The 23865-nt window shown below is 46.9% G+C and overlaps 1 protein-coding gene across 1 annotated transcript; it reads right to left on the bottom strand.

Annotated features, from left to right (window-relative positions):
* Positions 1–411: 411 nt before the first annotated feature.
* On the bottom strand, positions 412–3345 carry LOC127314795 (uncharacterized protein At1g01500). Its single transcript, XM_051345321.2, has 2 exons — positions 2751–3345; positions 412–952 (listed from the first exon to the last, which is right to left on the bottom strand). Exons 1-2 carry the CDS (start codon positions 3246–3248, stop codon positions 728–730), a joined length of 723 nt encoding a protein of 240 aa, XP_051201281.1. The 5' UTR covers positions 3249–3345; the 3' UTR covers positions 412–727.
* Positions 3346–23865: the final 20520 nt, after the last annotated feature.

The raw sequence follows: 23865 nt of genomic DNA, 5'->3' as shown, positions 1-23865 counted from the left end.
CAGGTTTTTCATCAAAGAAAAACTAGATGCTCAGATTATCAAGATAGAGCATGTGAGTTCAGGGCAACAAATTGCAGACTGCTTGACTAAAGGTTTGGGGACTAAGGAATGCAGTCTAGCGTGTGTCAAGATGGGAATGATAGATATCTATCACCCCTATTGAGGGGGAGTGTTGCATGTGAGGTCCATATAGCCCAGACCCATGTAATCCATGTATATAAGGCTGGTCTGTGACCTAAAGGCTGTGTGAAAAAGATAGAGAGCACGAGCTGCTCCTGTGAGCAGCCGCCAGGAACAAGAAGCTACAGGTACCTTCCATCGAACAACACCAAATGTTCCACAAGTGAATTAAGAATCTTTGCGCAACGATTCATACTTCTAGCTAGTGTTTAATAAGAGAAACCTCCAAAGTTGTCCCCCCCAAAAAAAAAACTCCAACAATGTCAGCTCATAGCAGTTACATTTGTAAGTGTACAGAAGAACGCCATTGTTGCAGTTCCTCCATCTTGAGAACGCTCCTGACAATTTTTTTTCACAAGTCCAGGGAGCACCTTCACTGTTCTATACATGGTGAGAGTGACGATGATGTACACAAGCCAAAAACTCTGCACAAGCAGCAAAGACGAACAGCAAATCCAACAACTCTATACAACAATTCACTCTGAACAGTACTGGATGGGCTGTCTCTACTGGCCATCTGTGGCCGGGTGTCTTTGCCATGACAGTTTCAGAAGAACCGTCGCTTCAAGTTCCTTGCCGTTGCCTGGTAGGAGCTCATGAGGAGCCCAACACCTATGCCAACTCCAACACAGACTCCCAGGCCAATCCCGACGCCAACCCTAACACCAGCATTGAACCATGTAAGTTGCCCGTCCTCGTCCTCGGAGTACCAACCTTCAGGGTATGGCCTGGTTCCTATGTTCATGTCGTTGTCATCTTCATCACCCATAGCCTGCCAAAGAGATCCATATCTAAAATTAATTAACCAAAATTTGGGCATTTAATAAACAACAAAACTAGGATTCTCCCCAAGCACTGTGTTTCAATTGAAGGAAGAAGAACAGTCACACGGCAAAGACCCCAAGAGGGCAAGACAATGCCAGTAATAAACCGGACAGCAAATGCTGTAATAGTCCAACTATAACCATAATTTTGCACTCTCTGGGAACCTTAAATGCAATCAGAGTATCTGAAAGACTGAAACGACAAGATATAAACAAAGCCCACGGCACCTAGTATCCGTGAGAGATTTCGTGCTCTAACTTATATATTACCAGAACTGAACCATCCAAGGAAATGCTACACAGAACTTGCGACAAGAGAATTAGAAAGTACACCTAAACTAATAGTGTAATTCTCAATGCTTTCAAGTTTCAAACCCTTAATTCAGATATGACATCAGTCTGGTTGTGATGTGAATGCAGCATCGATTGCATTGTTAACTAATCACACCATATAAGTAGATATAACAATACCTACTTGATCTAATTTTAAAGGGGGTGAAAGCATACACATGAAAAGCAAGCTACTAAGGACAATAGTACCATCCCTGGGACACCAGTTCCAATCTTATTATAGAGATATGACACTTGATATACTCATTTTAAGATGAGACCTACAAAGTATCATCTAACACAAATACACAATTACATGGCAAAGAAAGAAGTTGCATCCAGAAATCATAATATCCAAGCTATACTAGCCAATCAGAAATAAATGATAGACTATACGGGCTAGGATTTCCATCCACATAAAATATATTCATTATCATTACCATACCACTCTAAATCACGATAGAAGTCGAAGATGCTATCGTCAGAATATCATCCATAGCTAATTAAGCGCAGAAAGTTACAGCTTCACATCATTGTTCAAGAATTCGGCCAAATCACCGTTTAAATGGCCAGTTAATCGCTACTCAGTGGCTCACTGAGTAGCCGATAAATGCTGATTACCCGATTAATCGGCCGATGCCGATTAATCGTTATTCAGTGGCCGAGCGAGTCGTTACCAGTTAACGAATTCCTGAACAATGCTTCACATGTCCATGATTAGCCCCACAAAATATATTTCCAGCAATCGACATGGAAAGCAATGCAAGTTTGCAGCCACAAACACACCGCACCAGCAAAGCGTTTACAACAACGACACACCACTACATTTGATAAAATGACAATGCAGCTATGCCCAAAATTATATCACACTACAGTACAGTACTACATGCGTATCAGACTAGTCATAGTGGAGAGTAACATAGAGTAGTAACATGGTTCATGTTACTACCTCATGTTACTACCTCCATAGTGGATAGTTACTTATATGTGGTGTCATGCATGCTATATTTATTAGATTGTAGACTCATCTTGTCTTGAGAAGTGTGATGTTATGGTAACATAGCTAGTTACCACCCCACTCTCTTTATTCATTTATTATCATGCCATGTCACCAAAATGTCTTTATATGTGTGATGTTACTAGCTATGGTACTCCCAGTATGAGTAGTCTCAAGAACTGGAAGAGACAGTCCACACATATATGGGGCCATCAAAGCTTTTACTCATCATTGGGCGCAAATCAATAGTAGTTAAAAAAAGTAGCACACAGCCACATTATGCAGTCTACACATATTTACTACATTAGGCTCCCTTTTTGTTGCTACAATTGTTCCTATATCAAAGTTACTTCCTCTGTATAGGTTATATTAATCAGTAAGATGAAGCGATAAATGTTCTCGAATGTTGATTGACTGACCGTCAAAGTCGTTGATCGCCGGCGAACCAGCCCGCCTGCAGCTTCTTCAGGGGTGGCGAGCCGCAGTGCGTGCGTGAGGACGGCTGGCTCGCCTGCGCAGCACCCAGCAACATAGACCTCAAAGGCTGAGGCTGAGGCCGCCGCTCCAGCGGAGGGGACGCAGTCGATCGCCCAGGCGGGGGAATCGGCCTTCGAGTCAGTGCGCCGGCGCAGGGAGCCCCGCAGGAGGGCGGTGCCCCGGTGGTCCGCGACCTCGAAAGTGGCCTCGGGCGGGGGGAGGCGCGCGGCCGCGGTGGATACGTAGGTGGCCTCGCCGGAGACGGGGTCGCGGCGGTCGAGGCGGAGAGGGAGGGAGGAGAGGGAGGCCTCGCCGCCGGCGAGGTGGATGGCCAGCGCGAGGCTGGGCGGGGCGGCGGCTCCGGTGATACGAGGTGAGAGTCGCAGGTAGAAGAGGCGGACCTCGAGGCAGCCGCCGGGGTCCGACGCCGGCTGGTCCATCCGCGCTGCGCGAGGTGGGGAGCGCGGGATTAGCTTAGGGTTCCGCCATTGCGAGGCTTAAAGGTTGAGACGAATGGTTAATTGAATTACCGGTCAGAGTGAGCCAAGCAAAGCGAGAAAATTAGATTAGGTAAATTAGTTTTTTCGAGAAAAGATTAGGTAAATTAGTTTTTTTTAGCACACCACACCGCCTTTATTAAACTTCAGGCACGGAATTACAAACATCTGTCAGGTGGATATAAAACTAAACAATTTAACCCTGAACATTATTAACTACACTTCTAGCAAGATTATAAGTATTCTTGCAGTCAGTCGCCACCTTAATTCGATGAGCATCGATGTCCCTAGCCAGCGCGATCGCCTCTCTACAAGCCATCGCTTCTAGCGTCTCAGCGGTCGTGCATCCCGGGAAGACGACTGCAGATGCACCCATGAACATGCCACTTTCGCTTCGTGCAACTGCTGCAACCGAACCTCTTATAGAGTTCTTTCCAACGGTTGCGTCCACGTTGATCTTCACCATTCCAAGGGTGGGCGGATCCAGCCTAACGCAGCCTAAGCCCTTTGTCGGGGGGATGACCCCCGGTATGCCAAAGGCATGCCAAACCGGATGGTTTAGACCATCAAAGTACCGGTTTAAAGGTTGTTCCGGATAGCGAAGGTTGATTCAGAGAATCATACCGGTATCCAAAGAAGGGGGTACCGGAACTGGTTAAGAGCGTACCGGAATACCGGAACAGGCTACAATGTAGCACGTCGGCAAAGACCGGTCAAAGATGCTCTCCAGAGCTAGAAGACAAAGATGAGCGAAGCACTTCAGCTTTAATCGAAGCCATGACGCCAAAGGCGAAGCATGACGTAAAAAGTGCCGGAGGAGGTCACAACTCTTTTGATTAAAGGTATACCGGCATCACCGGTAGCTAAAGTAGCTTTGTAAAGTAGTTTGTCTAGTCAAAGATCCCATTAGGGTTTCTTCCCCTCTAAGCCACCCTCTCCCCTATATAAGGAGAGGGGGCACAGCCCTTCGCGGGCACGATGAGATGTACGATCAAACCTGTATGCACTTGTGATGAAGAAATAGAGAGATCTAGTGATGTCTTTGTTCTTGAGTTCATCATCTTCTTCCTTCGGCCAAGGCCAAGTTCTTGAGGAATCCATCCGGAAACCTCACCATCCACATCAAAAACCCTCCCCCGAATCCTCTAGCGTCCATTCGGCCCCAAGATAAGCCATCCCATGGCATCTGTCTGTTCACCACGACGACAGTTGGCGCCCACCGTGGGGCCAGCAACGGCGCTTGCTGGAGTTCATATTCGGGCGGGCCTCCTCACCATCGGCGGCGAGCGTGTCGTCACCGCGCTCGTCAACCGCATCCGCGACATGCGCTTCATCAACGACAACACGGGCTGCTTCTCCAACGGAGGTAAGTTCCCCAAGAACGGCCGCGTCATCGAGTTCGGGAGCATCCTCGTCTACTACGGCACTGTCCCTGAGCGCCAGTGCCCCTCGCCGGTGCTGGTGGCTCCGGATCCGCCGAGATCTGCGCTTCGCAGCGACCGCGCCGCCGGCAGCGTCGAGGTGCTGGTCGTTGGCGCGGGCGGCGCCGGCAAAGGAGCTGCGGTGGAAGGCGCTGGCCGGATGAAGTCCGCGCGCACGGCCAAGCCGCCAACCGAGCGCGATCAGGAGGCTGCAGGAGCTTCCGCACCACCACCAGAGACTCCACTCCAGGCGGCCATGAGTGTCCTCGCTACGCCCATCGCGCAGAACGTCGACCCGGCGGTGGCTCAGGCGGAGCTGGAGGCGCAACGCCAGAAGCTGCTCGCGAACGGCGCCGACATCGTCCGGGCGCAGCGTGAGCTGAACCTAACCTTACGTGAGTATAACGCTGCCCATGGCTTTGCTTCTGTTAGCGCTCAGGCTGCAAGGATACCGGAAAACCGGCTTAGAGCCCGCAAATTAGATCAGGATCTGCGTAAGGAGATTCTTATCGGAAAAAGCACTTCTGCATCGTTGAGCATGATAGAGAAACCTAAGTATAGCAGTCCGGATAAAACCATAAAAGCTGCTAAGGCTGCAGTAGAGCTGTGTGAATCCCTTTTCGGAGATGCTTTGGCAAAACAGCAAGAGCGTGTCAGGGAGTTGCTTGATACCATCGAGCAGCAAAATGCTGAGCAGCTTGCAAAGTTGAACAAGGTTGCGGCTTCAAAATCTGTGCGTTCAACAAAGAATGCCGGAAGCAAGTCCCAGGGGCAGGCATCATCTCCCCATCCGGACAAGAGAAAAGAAAAAGAGGTGAATGTGCATCAGATGACTGTGTACGATCCGGTTCTTGCCGGAAAACAACAAGCCGGGCGACATGAGGCCGGTAGAAAAAGCCAAGGGGTAGATCGTGGCTACGCCAGATACGGCTATGCCAGAGATGAGTATGCCGGTAGAGGTGAAATTGGGCAAAATTATCGTGCACCAAGAGCTGCTTATGCAGAGGAGGAAATGCATCCGCCAAGGTACCGACAGGCAAGGGACGCGGTACTGGAAAGATATGATGAAGCTGATTCAGCTACCGAAAGAGTCGGCACCTACCGGAACCCTTTGGGGGAAAGGTTGGGAGAAAGATGCCTACCAGACCGGGATGCGAGGCACAGGCTGGATAGGATGTATTTGTCTGAGATGGTTGAGGCAGAAGGTCCTCCGGGTCCCAAGTGTTTTATCCCGCGGATCATGAAAGAGGAACCATCGGTTCGCAACTTCACGTTGCCTCGCGATACAAAAACATACGATTGTAGCACTAAATCGGAAGATTGGCTCGCGGACTACGTGACCGCAGTTTACGTTGCCGGCGGCGGAGGAACTGTCGCTGGTGGAGGAAACCGGCGTTGGGCCGTGAGAATTGTACCGTCTTTCCTGGTAGGACCAGCGCGCATCTGGCTGAACAACTTGCCGGCAGGAACTATAAACGGCTGGTTGGACTTTGAGGAAGCTTTTGTGAGCAACTTCAGCAGTACTTACCGGAGACCAAACAGGTCGCAACAGCTTGCTCTATGCACGCAGCGCTCGAACGAAACAGACCGGGATTACCTAACCCGGTGGAACTCCACAAGGAACTCTTGTGAAGGGGTAATCGAAGCGCAAGCCATAGCTTGGTTTTGCAATGGGTGCAGAAGAGGTTCACCTTTGTGGCAAAAGCTGCAGAGGAACATGCCAACAACTTTGTCAGAAATGATACGTGTGGCGGATAGCTACGCATTGGGAGACACAATGCAATCGACAGTGCACGCAGAGCCAGCACAAACAAGCCAACCACGCCAAGATCAGTACCGGGATAACCGGCATAACAAAAGAAGGGAAAAATTCCCGGATCGGAGGTACGGTCCGCAGCAAGTTGCTGCTGTGCAAGAAAATTCTGGTGCCAGCGGCAGCCAGAGGCAGAAAACCGGATCGCAGCCATGGGCGGGTCCTAAGAAGCAATGGGTTGAAAAGAAACCCTGGGGTCAGAAAAAGAACTGGCAAGAACATGCAAAATACACCATGGAAACAGCTATGGACCAACCTTGCCGGTGGCACACGCCGAATCAGGCTAGTCCGTCTAACCATTTGACGAAGGATTGTTCCTGGACTAAGTACCTGATGCTGAAAGGTGCGGTAAAAGATGCGCAAGCACAAGGCTGTACCACGATGCTACCACCATCGCAAGATATATTGCATCAGCATCCCCTACCACCACCACCGCCGCTTACCGTAGCGAATGCTTTACCGGTACAGCCTTAGCCAAACCGGCAGCAACACCAACAAGTTCATCAAGTGGGTGATGGCAATGGCCAACCACCACCACCGGCACCTTTGGGCCGGAATGTCTACCAGGATCCGGACATGTGCTGTGTTGTGTTCGTTACTGAGCCAACTGACAAACAAAGCTTGCACCGCCGTTCCATGGAAGTAAATGCAGTAATGCCGGCAGTACCAATGTACATGCTGTGGTCAGATCAGGAAATCACCTGGTCGTTCAAGGATCATCCGAAAATCATGCCTAATCCGGGTGGTTATGCTCTTGTTCTGGACCCTATCATACATGGGCCAACGGCTCGAGTGCGGTTCAGCAAGGTGCTGATTGACAATGGAAGCAGTATAAATATTATGTACCGGTACACATGCGTACGTTGGGAATCACTGAAAACATGCTGCAACCAACTCACACTACTTTCCACGGGATCGTTCCGGGTTTGTCCTGCTCGCCCATGGGAAAAGTCCGGGTGGATGTATCGTTTGGTGGACGTGACAATTGCCGGGTGGAAAATGTTCTGTTCGAGGTAGTGGACCTAGACAGTCCCTATCATGCGCTGCTGGGAAGACCGGCGTTGGCCTCGTTCATGGCTTCAACTCATACGGCGTATCTCAAGATGAAGATGCCGGCACCATCTGGACCCTTGACCGTGGTGGGAAATTACAAAATCTCACTGGAAACCGCTTCCGCCGGATCGAATCTGGCCGAATCGCTAGTGATCGCAGAAGAAAAAAGAAGAATGCAAACTGCGGTTGCGCTAGCTCAATCCTCACAGTTGAGTTTAGCAGCAATGAGTGGGAACCTGGGCATGCCAGCGTTCAAGCCAACCAAGGAAACAAAAGACATTGTGCTGGACCCGGCTCACCCTGAGCGCACCGTTCGTATCGGTGCCGGCCTCAGTGAGGCATAGGAAAGCGCGCTCGTCAACTTCCTCCGTGAGAATCGGAATATCTTTGCCTGGTCTACTGATGACTTGGTAGGTGTTCCGAGGGAGTTGGCTGAGCACTCTATGAATGTCCGGAAGGATGCGAAGCCGGTAAGGCAGCCATTGCGCCGGTTTGCTGAAGACAGGAGAAAGATTATCGGAGAAGAGGTGACAAAGTTGTTAGTTGCCGGTTTCATTGTGGAGGTACTGCACACTGAGTGGCTAGCCAATCCGGTGCTGGTCGAGAAGAAAAAAGAGGGGAACCTTGAAGCAAAGGCTCCAAAGGTGTGGCGCATGTGCATCGACTACACCAACCTGAACAAGGCTTGCCCGAAAGATCCTTTCCCTTTACCCCGGATTGATCAAGTGATTGATTCCACTGCTGGATGTGAACTGATGTCGTTCCTGGATGCCTATTCCGGTTTCCACCAGATTCCCTTGAAAAAGGAAGATCAAATAAAAACTGCGTTTATCACCCCACACGGGGCTTATTGCTATGTTACTATGCCTTTCGGTTTGCGCAACGCTGGTGCAACGTACCAGTGCTGCATGCAAAAGTGTTTGTTTGATCAAATCGGTAAGAATGTGCAAGTCTATGTGGATGACATTGTGATAAAAACGAAAGTCAAGGAAACCTTGATCGATGATTTGAGGCAAACGTTTGATAACCTAAGAAGGTTCCGGATGAAACTCAATCCGGCAAAATGCACTTTCGGTGTTCCAGCCGGAAAATTGCTTGGCTTTCTTGTGTCTAGCCATAGCATTGAGGTTAATCCGGTAAAGATCCGGGCCATAGAAAGAATGGCAATACCGCAAGAGCTCAAAGATGTGCAAAAGTTTACCGGAAGCTTGGCATCGCTAAGCCGGTTCATAAGCAGGTTATGGGAAAAGGCCCTACCACTCTATGCTTTGATGAAAAAATCCGACACCTTCGTCTGGACCCCTCAGGCAGACGCAGCGTTTAAAGAGCTGAAAACAATGCTAGCCACTGCGCCGATATTGGCTTCGCCTCTAGAAAGAGAGCCCATGCTGTTGTACATAGCAACAACAAACCGGGTTGTGAGTGTGGTAGTTGTGGTTGAAAGAGAAGAGGAAGGAAAAACCGTGCAGAGACCGGTATACTACCTGAGCGAGGTGCTCTCCCTCTCAAAACAAAACTACCCTCACTTCCAGAAAATGACTTACGACATGTTCATGGCTGCCACAAAGCTTAAGCACTACTTTGAAGAACATCCCATGAAGGTAGTGAGCAAGGCACCAATTTCCGATATCATGGGCAACAAGGATGCTAGCGGCAGGATTGCCAAGTGGGCCATTCAGGTATCACCATACGTACCGGAATACGAAAGAAGGGACGCCATAAAATCACAAGCTTTAGCTGATTTCTTGGTTGATTGGGCGGAAATGCAATACAAACCGCCAGAACACAAGATAGAGTACTGGAAGATGCACTTTGATGGATCCAAACTCAAGGAGGGTCTAGGCGCCGGAGTGGTGCTTACTTCACCTAAGGTAGATCATCTCCGGTATGTTTTACAAGTGCACTTCAGAGCATCAAACAATGTTGCTGAGTACGTGTTCCGAAGATTGGGACGCAAAAGATGCCAACATGGCCTCATACCGGTTTCATGTGCAAAAGATAGCCGGATTCTTCGAAGGCTGTGAGTTCCACCATGTGCCGCGCGCAGAAAATGAAGCCGCGGATACCCTCTCTAAGATAGGCTCCTCCCGGCAGGAAATTCCTCCCGGAGTAGCTTTGGCTCACCTAAGGACTCTGTCAATCAAACCAAGTCCGGAATCAGAGTCAATTTTTGTACCGGAGTCACACGTTGTGCCAATGGACATTGACGAAGGAAACCCGGGGACTATTCCGGTAAACCCGGGGACTGCAGTGTGCTGGCGTGCAGTTGACGTGGGAGTTAGAAATCTCTGTGGTGTAATTTTCCTTCACGTCCCCTACAACGGCGCCAGAAAACTGTCTTGATGACGCGTAAAGCACACGCCCGTTGGGAACCCCAAGAGGAAGGTGTGATGCGTACAACAGCAAGTTTTCCCTCAGTAAGAAACCAAGGTTATCGAACCAGTAGGAGTCAAGGAGCACGTGAAGGTTGTTTGTGACGGAGTGTAGTGCGGCGCAACACCAGGGATTCCGGCGCCAACGTGGAACCTGCACAACACAATCCAAATACTTTGCCCCAACTTAACAGTGAGGTTGTCAATCTCACCGGCTTGCTGTAACAAAGGATTAAATGTATGGTGTGGAAAATGATGTTTGTATGCGAAGAACAGTAAAGAACAATGTTTGCAGTAGATTGTATTTCAGATGTAAAAGAATGGACCGGGGTCCACAGTTCACTAGTGGTGTCTCTCCAATAAGAAATAGCATGTTGGGTGAACAAATTACAGTTGGGCAATTGACAAATAAAGAGGGCATAACAATGCACATACATATCATGATGAGTAGTGTGAGATTTAATTGGGCATTACGACAAAGTACATAGACCGCTATCCAGCATGCATCTATGTCTAAAAGTCCACCTTCGGGTTAGCATCCGCACCCCTTCCAGTATTAAGTTGCAAACAACAGACAATTGCATTAAGTATGGTGCGTAATGTAATCAACACAAATATCCTTAGACAAAGCATTGATGTTTTATCCCTAGTGGCAACAGCACATCCACAATCTTATAACTTTCTGTCACTGTCCCAGATTCAATGGAGGCATGAACCCACTATCGAGCATAAATACTCCCTCTTGGAGTTACAAGTATCAACTTGGCCAGAGCCTCTACTAGCAACGGAGAGCATGCAAGATCATAAACAACACATATATGATAGATTGATAATCAACTTGACACAGTATTCCATATTCATCGGATCCCAACAAACACAACATGTAGCATTACAAATAGATGATCTTGATCATGATAGGCAACTCACAAGATCTAACATGATGGCACAATGAGGAGAAGACAACCATCTAGCTACTGCTATGGACCCATAGTACAGGGGTGAACTACTCACACATCAATCCGGAGGCGATCATGGCGATGAAGAGTCCTCCGGGAGATGATTCCCCTCTCCGGCAGGGTGCCGGATGTGATCTCATGAATCCCCCGAGATGGGATTGGCGGCGGCGGCGTCTCTGGAAGGTTTTCCGTATCGTGGCTCTCGGTACTGGGGTTTTCGCGACGAAGGCTTTAAGTAGGCGGAAGGGTAGGGTTGGAGGCGGCGCGAGGGCCCCACACCATAGGGCGGCGCGGGGCCCACCCTGGCCGCGCGGCCCTGTAGTGTCGGCGCCTCGTCGCCCCACTTCGTAACTCCTTCGGTCTTCTGGAAGCTCCGTGGAAAAATAAGACCCTGGGCGTTGATTTCGTCCAATTCCGAGAATATTTCCTTTGTAGGATTTCTGAAACCAAAAATAGCAGTAAAAACAAAGAATCGGCTCTTCGGCATCTTGTCAATAGGTTAGTGCCGGAAAATGCATATAAATGATGTAAAGTGTGTATAAAACATGTGAGTATCATCATAAAAGTAGCATGGAACATAAGAAATTATAGATACGTTTGAGACGTATCAAGCATCCCCAAGCTTAGTTCCTACTCGTCCTCGAGTAGGTAAACGATAACAAAGATAATTTCTGAAGTGACATGCTATCATAATCTTGATCAATACTATTGTAAAGCATATGAGATGAATGAAGTGATTCGAAGCAATGGTAAAGACAATGATTAAACAACTGAATCATATAGCAAAGACTTTTCATGAATAGTACTTTCAAGACAAGTATCAATAAGACTTGCATAGGAGTTAACTCATAAAGCAATAGGTTCTTAGTAGAAAGTTTTGAAGCAACACAAAGGAAGATATAAGTTTCATCGGTTGCTTTTAACTTCAACATGTATATCTCGTGGATAATTGTCAACACAAAGTAATATGATGAATGCAAATAAGCAAGTATGTAGGAATCAATGCACACAGTTGACACAAGTGTTTGCTTCTAATATAGAAAGAAGTAGGTAAACTGACTCAACATAAAAGTAAAAGAAAGGACCTTCGCAGAGGGAAGCAGGGATAAAATCATGTGCTAGAGCTTTTCAAGTTTTGAAATCATAAAGAGAGCATACAAGTAAAGTTTTGAGAGGTGTTTGTTGTTGTCAACGAATGGTAGTGGGCACTCTAACCCCCTTGCCAAACAGACTTTCAAAGAGCGGCTCCCATGAAGGACGTTATCTCTACCACCAAGGTAGATCATCCCTCTTCTCTTTTGTTTACACATGTACTTTAGTTTAGTTTATTTTTATTTTTGGGTGACACTCCTTCCAACCTTTGCTTTCTCAAGCCATGGTTAACCGAATCCTCGGGTGCCTTCCAACATTCACATACCATGAAGGAGTGTCTATTTATTTTAGTTTTATTTAGAGATGACACTCCTCCCCACCTTTGCTTTCTCAAGCCATGGCTAACCGAATCCTCGGGTGCCTTCCAACATTTCACATACCATGGAGGAGTGTCTATTTGCAAAATTAAGTTGCTTACTGACGAATCAGAGCAAAACATGTGAATAGAATTATTAATGAAAGTTAATTAATCGGGGCTGGGAATCCCATTGCCAGCTCTTTTTGCAAAATTATTGGATAAGCGGATGAAGCCACTAGTCCATTGGTGAAAGTCTGCCCAACAAGATTGAAAGATAAAACACCACATACTTCCTCAAGAGCTATAAAACATTGACACAAATAAGAGATAATATCTTTTGAATTGTTTAAAAGTAGCACACGAAGTATTTACTTGGAATGGCAGAAAAATACCATGTAGTAGATAGGTATGGTGGACACAAATGGCATAGTTTTTGGCTCAAGGATTTGGATGCACGAGAAGTATTCCCTCTCAGTACAAGGCTTAGGCTAGCAAGGTTATTTGAAGCAAACACAAGTATGAACCGGTACAACAAAACTTACATAAGAACATATTGCAAGCATTATAAGACTCTACACTGTCTTCCTTGTTGTTCAAACCCTCACCAGAAAATATGTAGACTTTAGAGAGACCAATCATGCAAACCAAATGTCAACAAGCTCTACAGTATTTCTTCATTAATAGGTGCAAAGTACAAGATGCAAGAGCTTAAACATGATCTATTTGAGCACAACAATTGCCAAGTACCAAATTATTCAAGACATTATACCAATTACCACATGTAGCATTTTCTGTTTCCAACCAACGAAGCAGTTTCAACCTTCGCCATGAACATTAAGAGTAAAGCTAAGAACACATGTGTTCATATGCAACAGCGGAGCGTGTCTCTCTCCCACACAAAGAATGCTAGGATCCGATTTTATTTAAACAAAAACAAAAACATACAGACGCTCCAAGTAAAGCACATAAGATGTGATGGAATAAAAATATAGTTTCACTAGAGGTGACCTGATAAGTTGTCGATGAAGAAGGGATGCCTTGGGCATCCCCAAGCTTAGATGCTTGAGTCTTCTTAAAATATGCAGGGATGAACCACGGGGGCATCCCCAAGCTTAGACTTTTCACTCTTCTTGATCATATTGTATCATCCTCCTCTCTTGATCCTTGAAAACTTCCTCCACACCAAACTCAAAACAAACTCATTAGAGGGTTAGTGCATAATCAAAAATTCACATATTCAGAGGTGACATAATCATTCTTAACACTTCTGGACATTGCACAAAGCTACTGAAAGTTAATGGAACAAAGAAATCCATCAAACATAGCAAAACAGGCAATGCGAAATAAAAGGCAGAATCTGTCAAAACAGAACAGTCCGTAAAGATGAATTTTTCTGGGGCACTTAACTTGCTCACATGAAAATGCTCAAATTGAATGAAAGTTGCGTACATATCTGAGGATCACTCACGTAAATTGGCAGATTTTTCTGAGTTACCTTCAGAGAATACTACTCAAATTCGTGACAGCAAGAAATCTGTTTCTGCGCAGTAATCCAAATCTAGTATCATCTTTACTATCAAAGACTTTACTTGGCACAACAATGCAATTAAATAAAGATAAGGATAGGTTGCTACAGTAGTAACAACTTCCAAGACTCAAACATAAAACAAAAGTGCAAAAGTAAAATAATGGGTTGTCTCCCATAAGCGCTTTTCTTTAACGCCTTTCAGCTAGGCGCAGAAAGTGTGAATCAAGTAACATCAAGAGATGAAGCATCAACATCATAATTTGTTCTAATAATAGAATCAAAAGGTAACTTCATTTTCTTTATAGGGAAGTGTTCCATACCTTTCTTGAGAGGAAATTGATATTTAATATTACCTTCCTTCATATCAATAATAGCACCAACAGTTCGAAGAAAAGGTCTTCCCAAAATAATGGGACAAGATGCATTGCATTCAATATCCAAGACAACAAAATCAACGGGGACAAGGTTATTGTTAACCGTAATGCAAACATTATCAATCCTCCCCAAAGGTTTCTTTGTAGAATTATCAGCAAGATTAACATCCAAATAACAATTTTTCAATGGTGGCAAGTCAAGCATATCATAGATTTTCTTAGGCATAACGGAAATACTTGCACCAAGATCACATAAAGCATTACAATCAAAATCATTGACCTTCATCTTAATGATGGGCTCCCAACCATCTTCTAACTTCCTAGGAATAGACGTTTCAAGTTTTAGTTTCTCTTCTCTAGCTTTTATGAGAGCATTTGTAATATGTTTTGTAAAGGCCAAATTTATAGCACTAGCATTGGGACTTCTAGCAAGTTGTTGTAAGAACTTTATAACTTCAGAGATGTGAAAATCATCAAAATCTAAACCATTATGATCTACAGCAATGGGATCATTGTCCCCAATATCTTGAAAAATTTCAGCAGTTTTATCACAAGCAATTTCAGCTGTTTTAGCAGTTTCAGGCAGTTTTGCACGCTTTGCATTAGGAGTAGAAACATTGCCAACAGAAATTATTTTACCATTGATAGTAGGAGGTTTAGCAACATGTGAAGCATCAACATTACTAGTGGTGGTGATAGTCCAAACTTTAGCTTCATTATTCTCTTTAGCAAATTTCTCCTCTTTTTCCCACCTAGCATGCAATTCAGCCATCAATCTAATATTCTCATTAATTCGAAATTGGATAGCGTTTGCTGTAGCAAATGAATTAATATATTTAGTTTCATTAGGCATAGCTTTCAATTTTAAAAGATCAACATCAGCAGCAGCAAGACTATCAACTTTAGAAGCAAGAATATCAATTTTACCAAGCTTTTCTTCAACAGATTTGTTAAAAGCAGTTTGTGTACTAATAAATTCTTTAAGCATGGCTTCAAGACCAGGGGGTACATTCCTATTATTGTTGTAAGAATTCCCATTAGAATTACCATAACCATTACCATTATTAGAAGGATATGGCCTATAGTTGTTACCAGAATTATTCCTATAAGCATTGTTGTTGAAATTATTATTTTTAATGAAGTTCACATCAACATGCTCTTCTTGAGCAACCAATGAAGCCAAAGGAATATTATTAGGATCAACATTAGATCGACCATTCACAAGCATAGACATAATAGCATCAATCTTATCACTCAAGGAGGAGGTTTCTTCAACAGAATTTACCTTCTTACCTTGTGGAGCTCTTTCAGTATGCCATTCAGAGTAATTAATCATCATATCATCAAGAAGCTTTGTTGCGGCGCCTAGAGTGATGGACATAAAAGTACCTCCAGTAGCTGAATCCAATAGGTTCCGCGAAGAAAAATTCAATCCTGCATAAAAGGTTTGGATGATCATCCAAGTAGTCAGTCCATGGGTAGGGCAATTCTTTACCAAAGATTTCATTCTTTCCCATGCTTGGGCAACATGCTCATTATCCAATTGCTTAAAATTCATTATGTTACTTCTCAAAGATATAATTTTAGCAGGAGGATAATATCTACCAATGAAAGCATCCTTACATTTAGTCCATGAATCAATACTATTCTTAGGCAAAGATAGCAACCAATCTTTAGCTCTTCCTCTTAAGGAGAAAGGAAACAATTTTAATTTTATAATGTCACCATCTACATCCTTATACTTTTGCATTTCACATAGTTCAACAAAATTATTAAGATGGGCAGCAACATCATCAGAACTAACTCCAGAAAATTGCTCTCTCATAACAAGATTTAGTAAAGCACGTTTAATTTCAAAAAAATCTGCTGTAGTAGCAGGTGGAGCAATATGTGTGCATAAGAAATCATTATTATTTGTGCTAGTGAAGTCACACAACTTAGTATTCTCAGGAGTACCCATTTTAGCAATAGTAAATAAAGCAAACTAAATAAAATAAATGCAAGTAACTATTTTTTTTTGTGTTTTTAATATAGAGAACGCAAACAAGATAGTAAATAAAGTAAAGCAGGTAACTAATTTTTTGTATTTTGATATAAGAAAGCAAACAAAGAAGTAAATAAAATAAAGTAAAGCAAGACAAAAACAAAGTAAAGAGATTGGAAGTGGAAGACTCCCCTTGCAGCGTGTCTTGATCTCCCCGGCAACGGCTCCAGAAAACTGTTGCTGGCGTGCAGTTGACGTGGGAGTTAGAAATCTCTGTGGTGTAATTTTCCTTCACGTCCCCGGCAACGGTGCCAGAAAACAGTCTTGATGACGCGTAAAGCACACGCCCGTTGGGAACCCCAAGAGGAAGGTGTGATGCGTACAACAGCAAGTTTTTCCTCAGTAAGAAACCAAGGTTATCGAACCGGTAGGAGTCAAGGAGCACGTGAAGGTTGTTTGTGACGGAGTGTAGTGCGGCGCAACACCAAGGATTCCGGCGCCAACGTGGAACCTGCACAACACAATCCAAATACTTTTGCCCCAACTCAACAGTGAGGTTGTCAATCTCACCGGCTTGCTTTAACAAAGGATTAAATGTATGGTGTGGAAAATGATGTTTGTATGCGAAGAACAGTAAAGAACAATGTTTGCAGTAGATTGTATTTCAGATGTAAAAGAATGGACCGGGGTCCACAGTTCACTAGTGGTGTCTCTCCAATAAGAAATAGCATGTTGGGTGAACAAATTACAGTTGGGCAATTGACAAATAAAGAGGGTATAACAATGCACATACATATCATGATGAGTAGTGTGAGATTTAATTGGGCATTACGACAAAGTACATAGACCGCTATCCAGCATGCATCTATGCCTAAAAAGTCCAACTTCGGGTTAGCATCCGCAACCCTTCCAGTATTAAGTTGCAAACAACAGACAATTGCATTAAGTATGGTGCGTAATGTAATCAACACAAATATCCTTAGACAAAGCATTGATGTTTTATCCCTAGTGGCAACAGCACATCCACGACCTTAGAACTTTCTGTCACTATCCCAGATTCAATGGAGGCATGAACCCACTATCGAGCATAAATACTCCCTCTTGGAGTTACAAGTATCAACTTGGCCAGAGCCTCTACTAGCAACGGAGAGCATGCAAGATCATAAACAACACATATATGATAGATTGATAATCAACTTGACATAGTATTCCATATTCATCGGATCCCAACAAACACAACATGTAGCATTACAAATAGATGATCTTGATCATGATAGGCAGCTCACAAGATCTAACATGATAGCACAATGAGGAGAAGACAACCATCTAGCTACTGCTATGGACCCATAGTCCAGGGGTGAACTACTCACACATCAATCCGGAGGCGATCATGGCGATGAAGAGTCCTCCGGGAGATGATTCCCCTCTCCGGCAGGGTGCCGGAGGCGATCTCCTGAATCCCCCGAGATGGGATTGGCGGCGGCAGCATCTCTAGAAGGTTTTCCGTATCGTGGCTCTCGGTACTGGGGTTTTCGCGACGAAGGCTTTAAGTAGGCGGAAGGGTAGGGTTGGAGGTGGCACGAGGGCCCCACACCATAGGGCGGCGTGGGCCCACCCTGGCCGCGCGGCCCTGTGGTGTCGGCGCCTCGTCGCCCCACTTCGTAACTCCTTCGGTCTTCTGGAAGCTCCGTGGAAAAATAAGACCCTGGGCGGTGATTTCGTCCAATTCCGAGAATATTTCCTTTGTAGGATTTCTGAAACCAAAAACAGCAGAAAACATCAACTGGCTCTTCGGCATCTTGTCAATAGGTTAGTGCCAAAAAATGCATATAAATGATGTAAAGTGTGTATAAAACATGTGAGTATCATCATAAAAGTAGCATGGAACATAAGAAATTATAGATACGTTTGAGACGTATCACAGTGTCAAAGCCGGAAGAAGCCATGCTGGTGGACAGTATGGAGATAGACGTACCGGTATTCCTAATCCGGGAAGCACCAACTTGGGTTGAACCTATTAAGGAATTCCTGATCAACGGCACCTTGCCGGTTGACGAAAATGAGTCAAGAAGGATCCAAAGAAGGTCCAAGGCCTACACTATCATCAATGGAGAAGTATACAAAAGAAGTGTTACCGGTGTCCTCCAGAGGTGTGTGGAACCGGAAGAGGGAAAAGAAATGCTGGTAGAGATTCACCAAGGAGAATGTGGACACCACGCCTCTTCAAGGGCCCTAGTGGCAAAAGTGTTTCGGCATTTGTTCTATTGGCCCACAGCTTTGGAAAATGCTGAGGACTTGGTACGAAAATGCAATGGGTGCCAGCGGTACGCCAAGCAAAATCATACCCCAGCGTCCGGCCTTAAAACTATACCATTGACTTGGCCGTTTGCTGTTTGGTGCCTTGATATGGTTGGTCCATTTAAAACCGCAAGGGGCAACATGACCCATGTACTAGTGATGGTGGATAAGTTTACCAAATGGCTGGAAGTGAAACCTATCGCAAAGTGTGATGGGCATATGGCTGTAAAATTCTTAAAAGATGTGATCTTGCGGTATGGATACCCGCATAGCATCATCACTGACAGTGGTACAAACTTTGCTCAAGGTGAGTTCAAAAGGTTTTGTGAGGATAACAATATCCGGTTGGATTTGTGCTCCGTATCACACCCGCAAGGCAATGGCCAGGTTGAAAGGACAAATGCTCTGGTACTTTCCGGTATCAAGCCAAGGCTGATTGAACCGCTTGAAAAGTCACCAGGGTGTTGGCTGGATGAGTTACCATCCGTACTGTGGAGCATCCAGACAACACCAAACCGGTCCACCGGATACACTCCGTTCTTCATGGTTTATGGGGCGGAAGCCGTAATTCCAACCGATATCATTCACGATTCACCAAGGGTTCAACTCTATACCGAAGAAGAGGTAAAAGAGGCCCGAGCGAATGATGTGGACTTGCTAGAAGAAGCAAGAGAGTTGGCTTTGGCAAGAACAGCCATATACCAGCAAAACCTCAGACGCTATCATAGCCGGAAGGTTAACCCGAGGGTTTTCTGGGAAGGAGATCTGGTGTTACGCCTAGTGTAGCGCACTGAGGGACGCCACAAGCTCTCACCTCCGTGGGAAGGACCTTTCATTGTGAGCAAGGATCTGCACAATGATGCCTACTACTTAATCGATGCACAAGAATCAAAGAAAGGCAAGGCGGACAGGTCCGGAGAGGAAACCAAGTGCCCATGGAAAATAGCACTACTGCGTCCCTTCTATTCCTGAAGTTGTGCTGTAAGAAGTTCCTTTTTGTACCTTAAATGCTATGAATAAAGATGCGGGCACCTCGAATGAATCTCGGGGACCGCCTCTACCAAAAATTGCATGTAATGTGTTTATTTTTTCAGTTTACCGGTTGCTTGGTGAACATTTTTTCTTTCCGGTTTAGTAGCTTGCAAAACCTACTGGAGTCTTCGACTATGCTGTTGTCCGCAGACCGGCTTCATTGCAAGCAAGATAAACCGGTAGGAACTAAGCACGTGAAACACGAAGAGGATGAATGGGAACAATCAATCCGGAAAAGTTTAACTAACCCCGGTTACACCGGTTTTTTGTGAAAAATTTCGAATTTTTTCTAAGTTCAAGAAAGTGCTTGCGTGACAAAATAACTTTGTGACTCATACGTAAAAAAACCCAGAGAGGTAGGCAGAGGCAAAGCAAAAGAGCCAAGTGTGCATCGGATTGGATGCCGAAACAATTCCGGAATCTTCACAATGCACGATCAAAGCAAATGATATGCAAAATGCTAAGTTAGCACGTAAAACTTAACTTAAATAGTTACCGGTAAAGAGATACCAGCATAATTGTTGTAGCACAGCAAAAGGCATGATTGTTTTAACTTACATCTCAAACCCCGGCATTCCGGGGTAGAATTTAACAAGCTGGAAGTTTTGAAGCAACATATATAAAGGGGCACAAGATAAGAGGTTCAGGCAATGGGAGGCTGCTCGTCAGCCGCAGGAGCTTCCGGAGGAGCGTCGCCTTCTTCCGGATCCGCCGCGTCCTCTTCGGCATCCTCATCCTCCTTGTCCTCGACGGTTCCTTCGTCATCGGAAATTGCATCCTTGACGTCGGGGGGAGGAGGGATAAAGGTGCGCACGTGAGCGAACTCAGCAATGTGGTAGGCGCGGTCCTGGTGCTTGGCGACGCGAACCGGGTCCTTGTCAGCAGGCGAGTCGCCACAGAGGGCGTGGAAGGCGTCCAGGTCCAGGTCATCATACCAGGAGCATGCGATGCGCAGCGCCGCAGCCGCTCCGGCACGAGCAGCTGAGCACCTCCATTCGCGGATCCTCCGGCTTGCGTCCTTCAGGCGCTCAGCAACAAGCGTGACGTTGTCCGGAATCGGCTCCCCAGGCCAGAGCACCTTCAGGACCTGGATCGCAGCATCCGGAAGATCGGCAAGATGCCGGTCCACGGAACGCATATGCTGGATCCGGGCAGAAAGTGCGACCAAGTAGTCGTAGCCGTCCCAAGGCGCATCCGGGCTCGGCAAGTTTTGCGTGCCCCTGTGCTCTGTGACCTTGGCGACAGCATGCGCCTGGGAGTCCGAGAAGATCCCTACAAAAGGAAAAGCAACCGGTGTAAGAACATACCGGTATGAGCTAGAAGTTTCTAAGCAAGAGAATAAAGGAGGAATTGCTTACTGCACGCGAGGGCGTCGATCTGCATCACCATCCGATCATAGTCGGCTTGATCGGTGGTGAGCTGGGTGATCTTGTCCTGCGCGGCCTTCCGCGCGGCCATCTCCTCCTCCAGCTCTTTCCGCAGCCCAGCAGTGGAGTCGGTATACTCCTTCAGAGTTTCATCAAGTTTGACCTCTGCTGCGGCTTTGGCCTCCTTGAGCTCACGCGCATGCCGGAGCTCAGCCTGCATGGCCTGCTCCTTTTCAGCTGAATCTGGAAAAGTTTTGTTAACAAACGGAAAACCGGTACGATGAAACATGCAAAACGAGCAAAAGCAAAGAAGAGATAGTACCTTTGAGGGCGGCGAGCTCGGCAGAAAGATCCTCGAAGGAGACTTCCGGAAGCGTTGAAATGCAAAATGTTAAGCAAGTGCTGGAAAGCAAAGGCAACCGGTAAAAAGAAGCCAGAGGAGCAAGGATTAACCTTGGCACTTGTTGTGCGCCTCGGACAGCTCCCGGTGCTCCCACAGCAGCTCCTCAAAGAGCTGCTTCCGGGTGTCCACCGTGCTGTGTTCAAGTTGAGAAGGTTTTCGGTAAAAAAGATGCCGGCAAGGAGAAAAAGTTTCGCGCTAAGTGTTGCGCTCTCAACCCGTAACTCGGGGACTGGCTATGCCGGTTTTTTATGTTAATAACAAAGTTTCGCGCTAATTGTTGCGCTCTCAACCCGAAACTCGGGGACTGGCTATGCCGGTTTTTTATGTTAATAACAAAGTTTCGCGCTAAGTGCTGCGCTCTCAACCCGAAACTCGGGGACTGGCTATGCCGATTTTTTATGTTAATAACAAAGTTTCGCGCTAAGTGCTGCGCTCTCAACCCGAAATTCGGGGACTGGCTATGCCGGTTTTTTGTGTTTCTAACAAAGTTTCGCGCTAAGAACTACGTTCTCAACCCGAAACTCGGGGACTGGGGAGATATACATAATCTTCAAAGCTTGGAAAGAAAACCGGCAAGGATGTAAAAAAGATTGAGATTGTGTGGCTTACCGTCACGTTGCTGCTGGCATCGTCCCAAGCGTTGTCAAACTCCTTGGCCGCGCACCGCAGCCGGCCAAAGTGTTGGACGGTGCTGCGAGGGCCGGAGGGGTCGACCACCGGAAGCTTGTCCTTGCCAAGGCCCCGGGTCGCTGGCACCAGATCTGCCCGATTCCACTTTTCAGCGTAATCGAGCAGATGGCCCAGTTCGGCTCCTTGGCGTTGGAACTCGGTTATCCGGCCAATCTGGGTGGAGGCAGCCTCGGAGGCCACCACGACGGCACGGCCGGTATGCAGAACCATCGTCTGCGAGCCGGAAGAAGGATCTGTGGCCGCGGTCATCACCACAGCAAGCTGCTGGGCGGTGAGCTTGCCGCTCTCGGGCGGCGTTGGCTTGGCGGCCATCGGCTTGCCGGCCGGGGCAGCCGGAGGAGGTGTTGGCGTAGTTTTGGGCGGTGCAGGAGCTTCGGGAGCATCCTTTGCCGGAGCGGAGCTGGCCGGCTCGGAAGGCTCCGGCACGGCCTTGGAGGGGGAGGAAGAGGTCTTCTTCTTCTTTTTCTTCGGCACAGGAGGAACCAGAGGTTCCGCCCGCCCGGCATCTTCGGTGCCGGTGCCGGTGTTGCTAGCGCCGGTGTCTTGGATTTCTGGAGGGGAGACAAAGTCCCCCTCCGCGCGGTGATCTGACGGTTTTGGGGCCACGCGCCCCGAAGTTGTGTTGCCCCCAGAGGGGAGGCAGAAGGGTTGCCGGCACCAGATGGTGCCAGGCTTGGCTGAGGAGGAGGGGAGCCCCTGGCGACGTCCCCAGAGGTCTCCGGCCTCATGCCAGAGGCGCTCTTGGAAATCTTCAGAGGAGGCCTGGAAAGAAGAAAAAAGAAAAAGTTCAGAAAAATACCGGTAAAAAAGAATCCGGAGACAAAAGAGAAACCGGAAGCAAAAAGAGTCAAGAGATAAACAAGTAAAAGCGGAAACTCACCCGGTAGCCACCGGCATCTCCCGCTTCCGGTAGAGTTTGGTGGTGACCGTCTTGCCACCAATCTCCACCCGGGAGTGCTTGGCCGGAGGAAGCTCGCTGGAGCCGGCCTCGGGCGTAGGCGCCTTGTTCTTGCGGCCTTGCGAGGAGAGCTTCTCCAGGAACTCGGCCCCGCACTCGGCCTGAAGCGGGGTGGCGCGCTCCACAACCTGTGGGTTGGCGTTGGCTGAAGGAGCGACTACAGAAAGATGTGATACATGAGAAAACGGAAAGAGAAAGATACCTCAAGTATAGTAACCTCATCATCAGAACCGGAGTCCTTGCCAGAAAGATTACCGGGGCGTGGAGTGTGGGTGCGGCCCATCTGCTGCTCTCCCCTTACGTAGGGATCAACGTCGGAGTCGTCCTGGAAGATCCGGTCTGGTGATACGTCTCCAACGTATCCATAATTTCTGATGTTCCATGCTTGTTTTATGACAATACTTACATGTTTTGCTCGCACTTTATGATGATTTCATGCATTTTCTGGAACTAACCTATTAACAAGATGCCGCAGTGCTAGTTCCTGTTTTCTGCTGTTTTTGGTTCCAGAAAGGCTGTTCGGGCAATATTCTCAGAATTCGACGAAACGAAGACCAAACATCATAATTCACCGAGACGGACCAGGACACCGAAGGGGAGTCAGAGGGGAGGCCTGGGGCCCCCACACCATAGGGCCGCGCGGGCCAGCCCCTGGCCGCGCCGGCCTATGGGGAGGGCACCCTGTTGCCCCTCATGCGCCGCCTCTTCGCCTATATAAGCCCTTTCGACCTAAAAACTCGATACCAATTGACGAAACTCCAGAAAGACTCCAGGGGCGCCGCCGCCATCTCGAAACTCCAATTCGGGGGACAGAACTCTCTGTTCCGGCACCCTGCCGGGACGGGGAAGTGCCCCCGGAAG

Source organism: Lolium perenne, chromosome 7 (genome assembly GCF_019359855.2).
Source record: "Lolium perenne isolate Kyuss_39 chromosome 7, Kyuss_2.0, whole genome shotgun sequence".
Lineage (NCBI taxonomy): Eukaryota > Viridiplantae > Streptophyta > Magnoliopsida > Poales > Poaceae > Lolium > Lolium perenne.
This window is presented reverse-complemented; position numbering and strand designations above follow the sequence as displayed.

What these genes read in the sequence shown, in the direction of transcription:
- LOC127314795 (XM_051345321.2), bottom strand. Translation starts at nt 3,248, where the DNA reads ATGGACCAGCCGGCGTCGGACCCCGGCGGCTGCCTCGAGGTCCGCCTC. An exon ending in GGCGATCAACGACTTTGACG is followed by an intron (nt 953 to 2,750) that starts GTCAGTCAATCA and finishes TCTCTTTGGCAG; the next exon opens with GCTATGGGTGATGAAGATGA.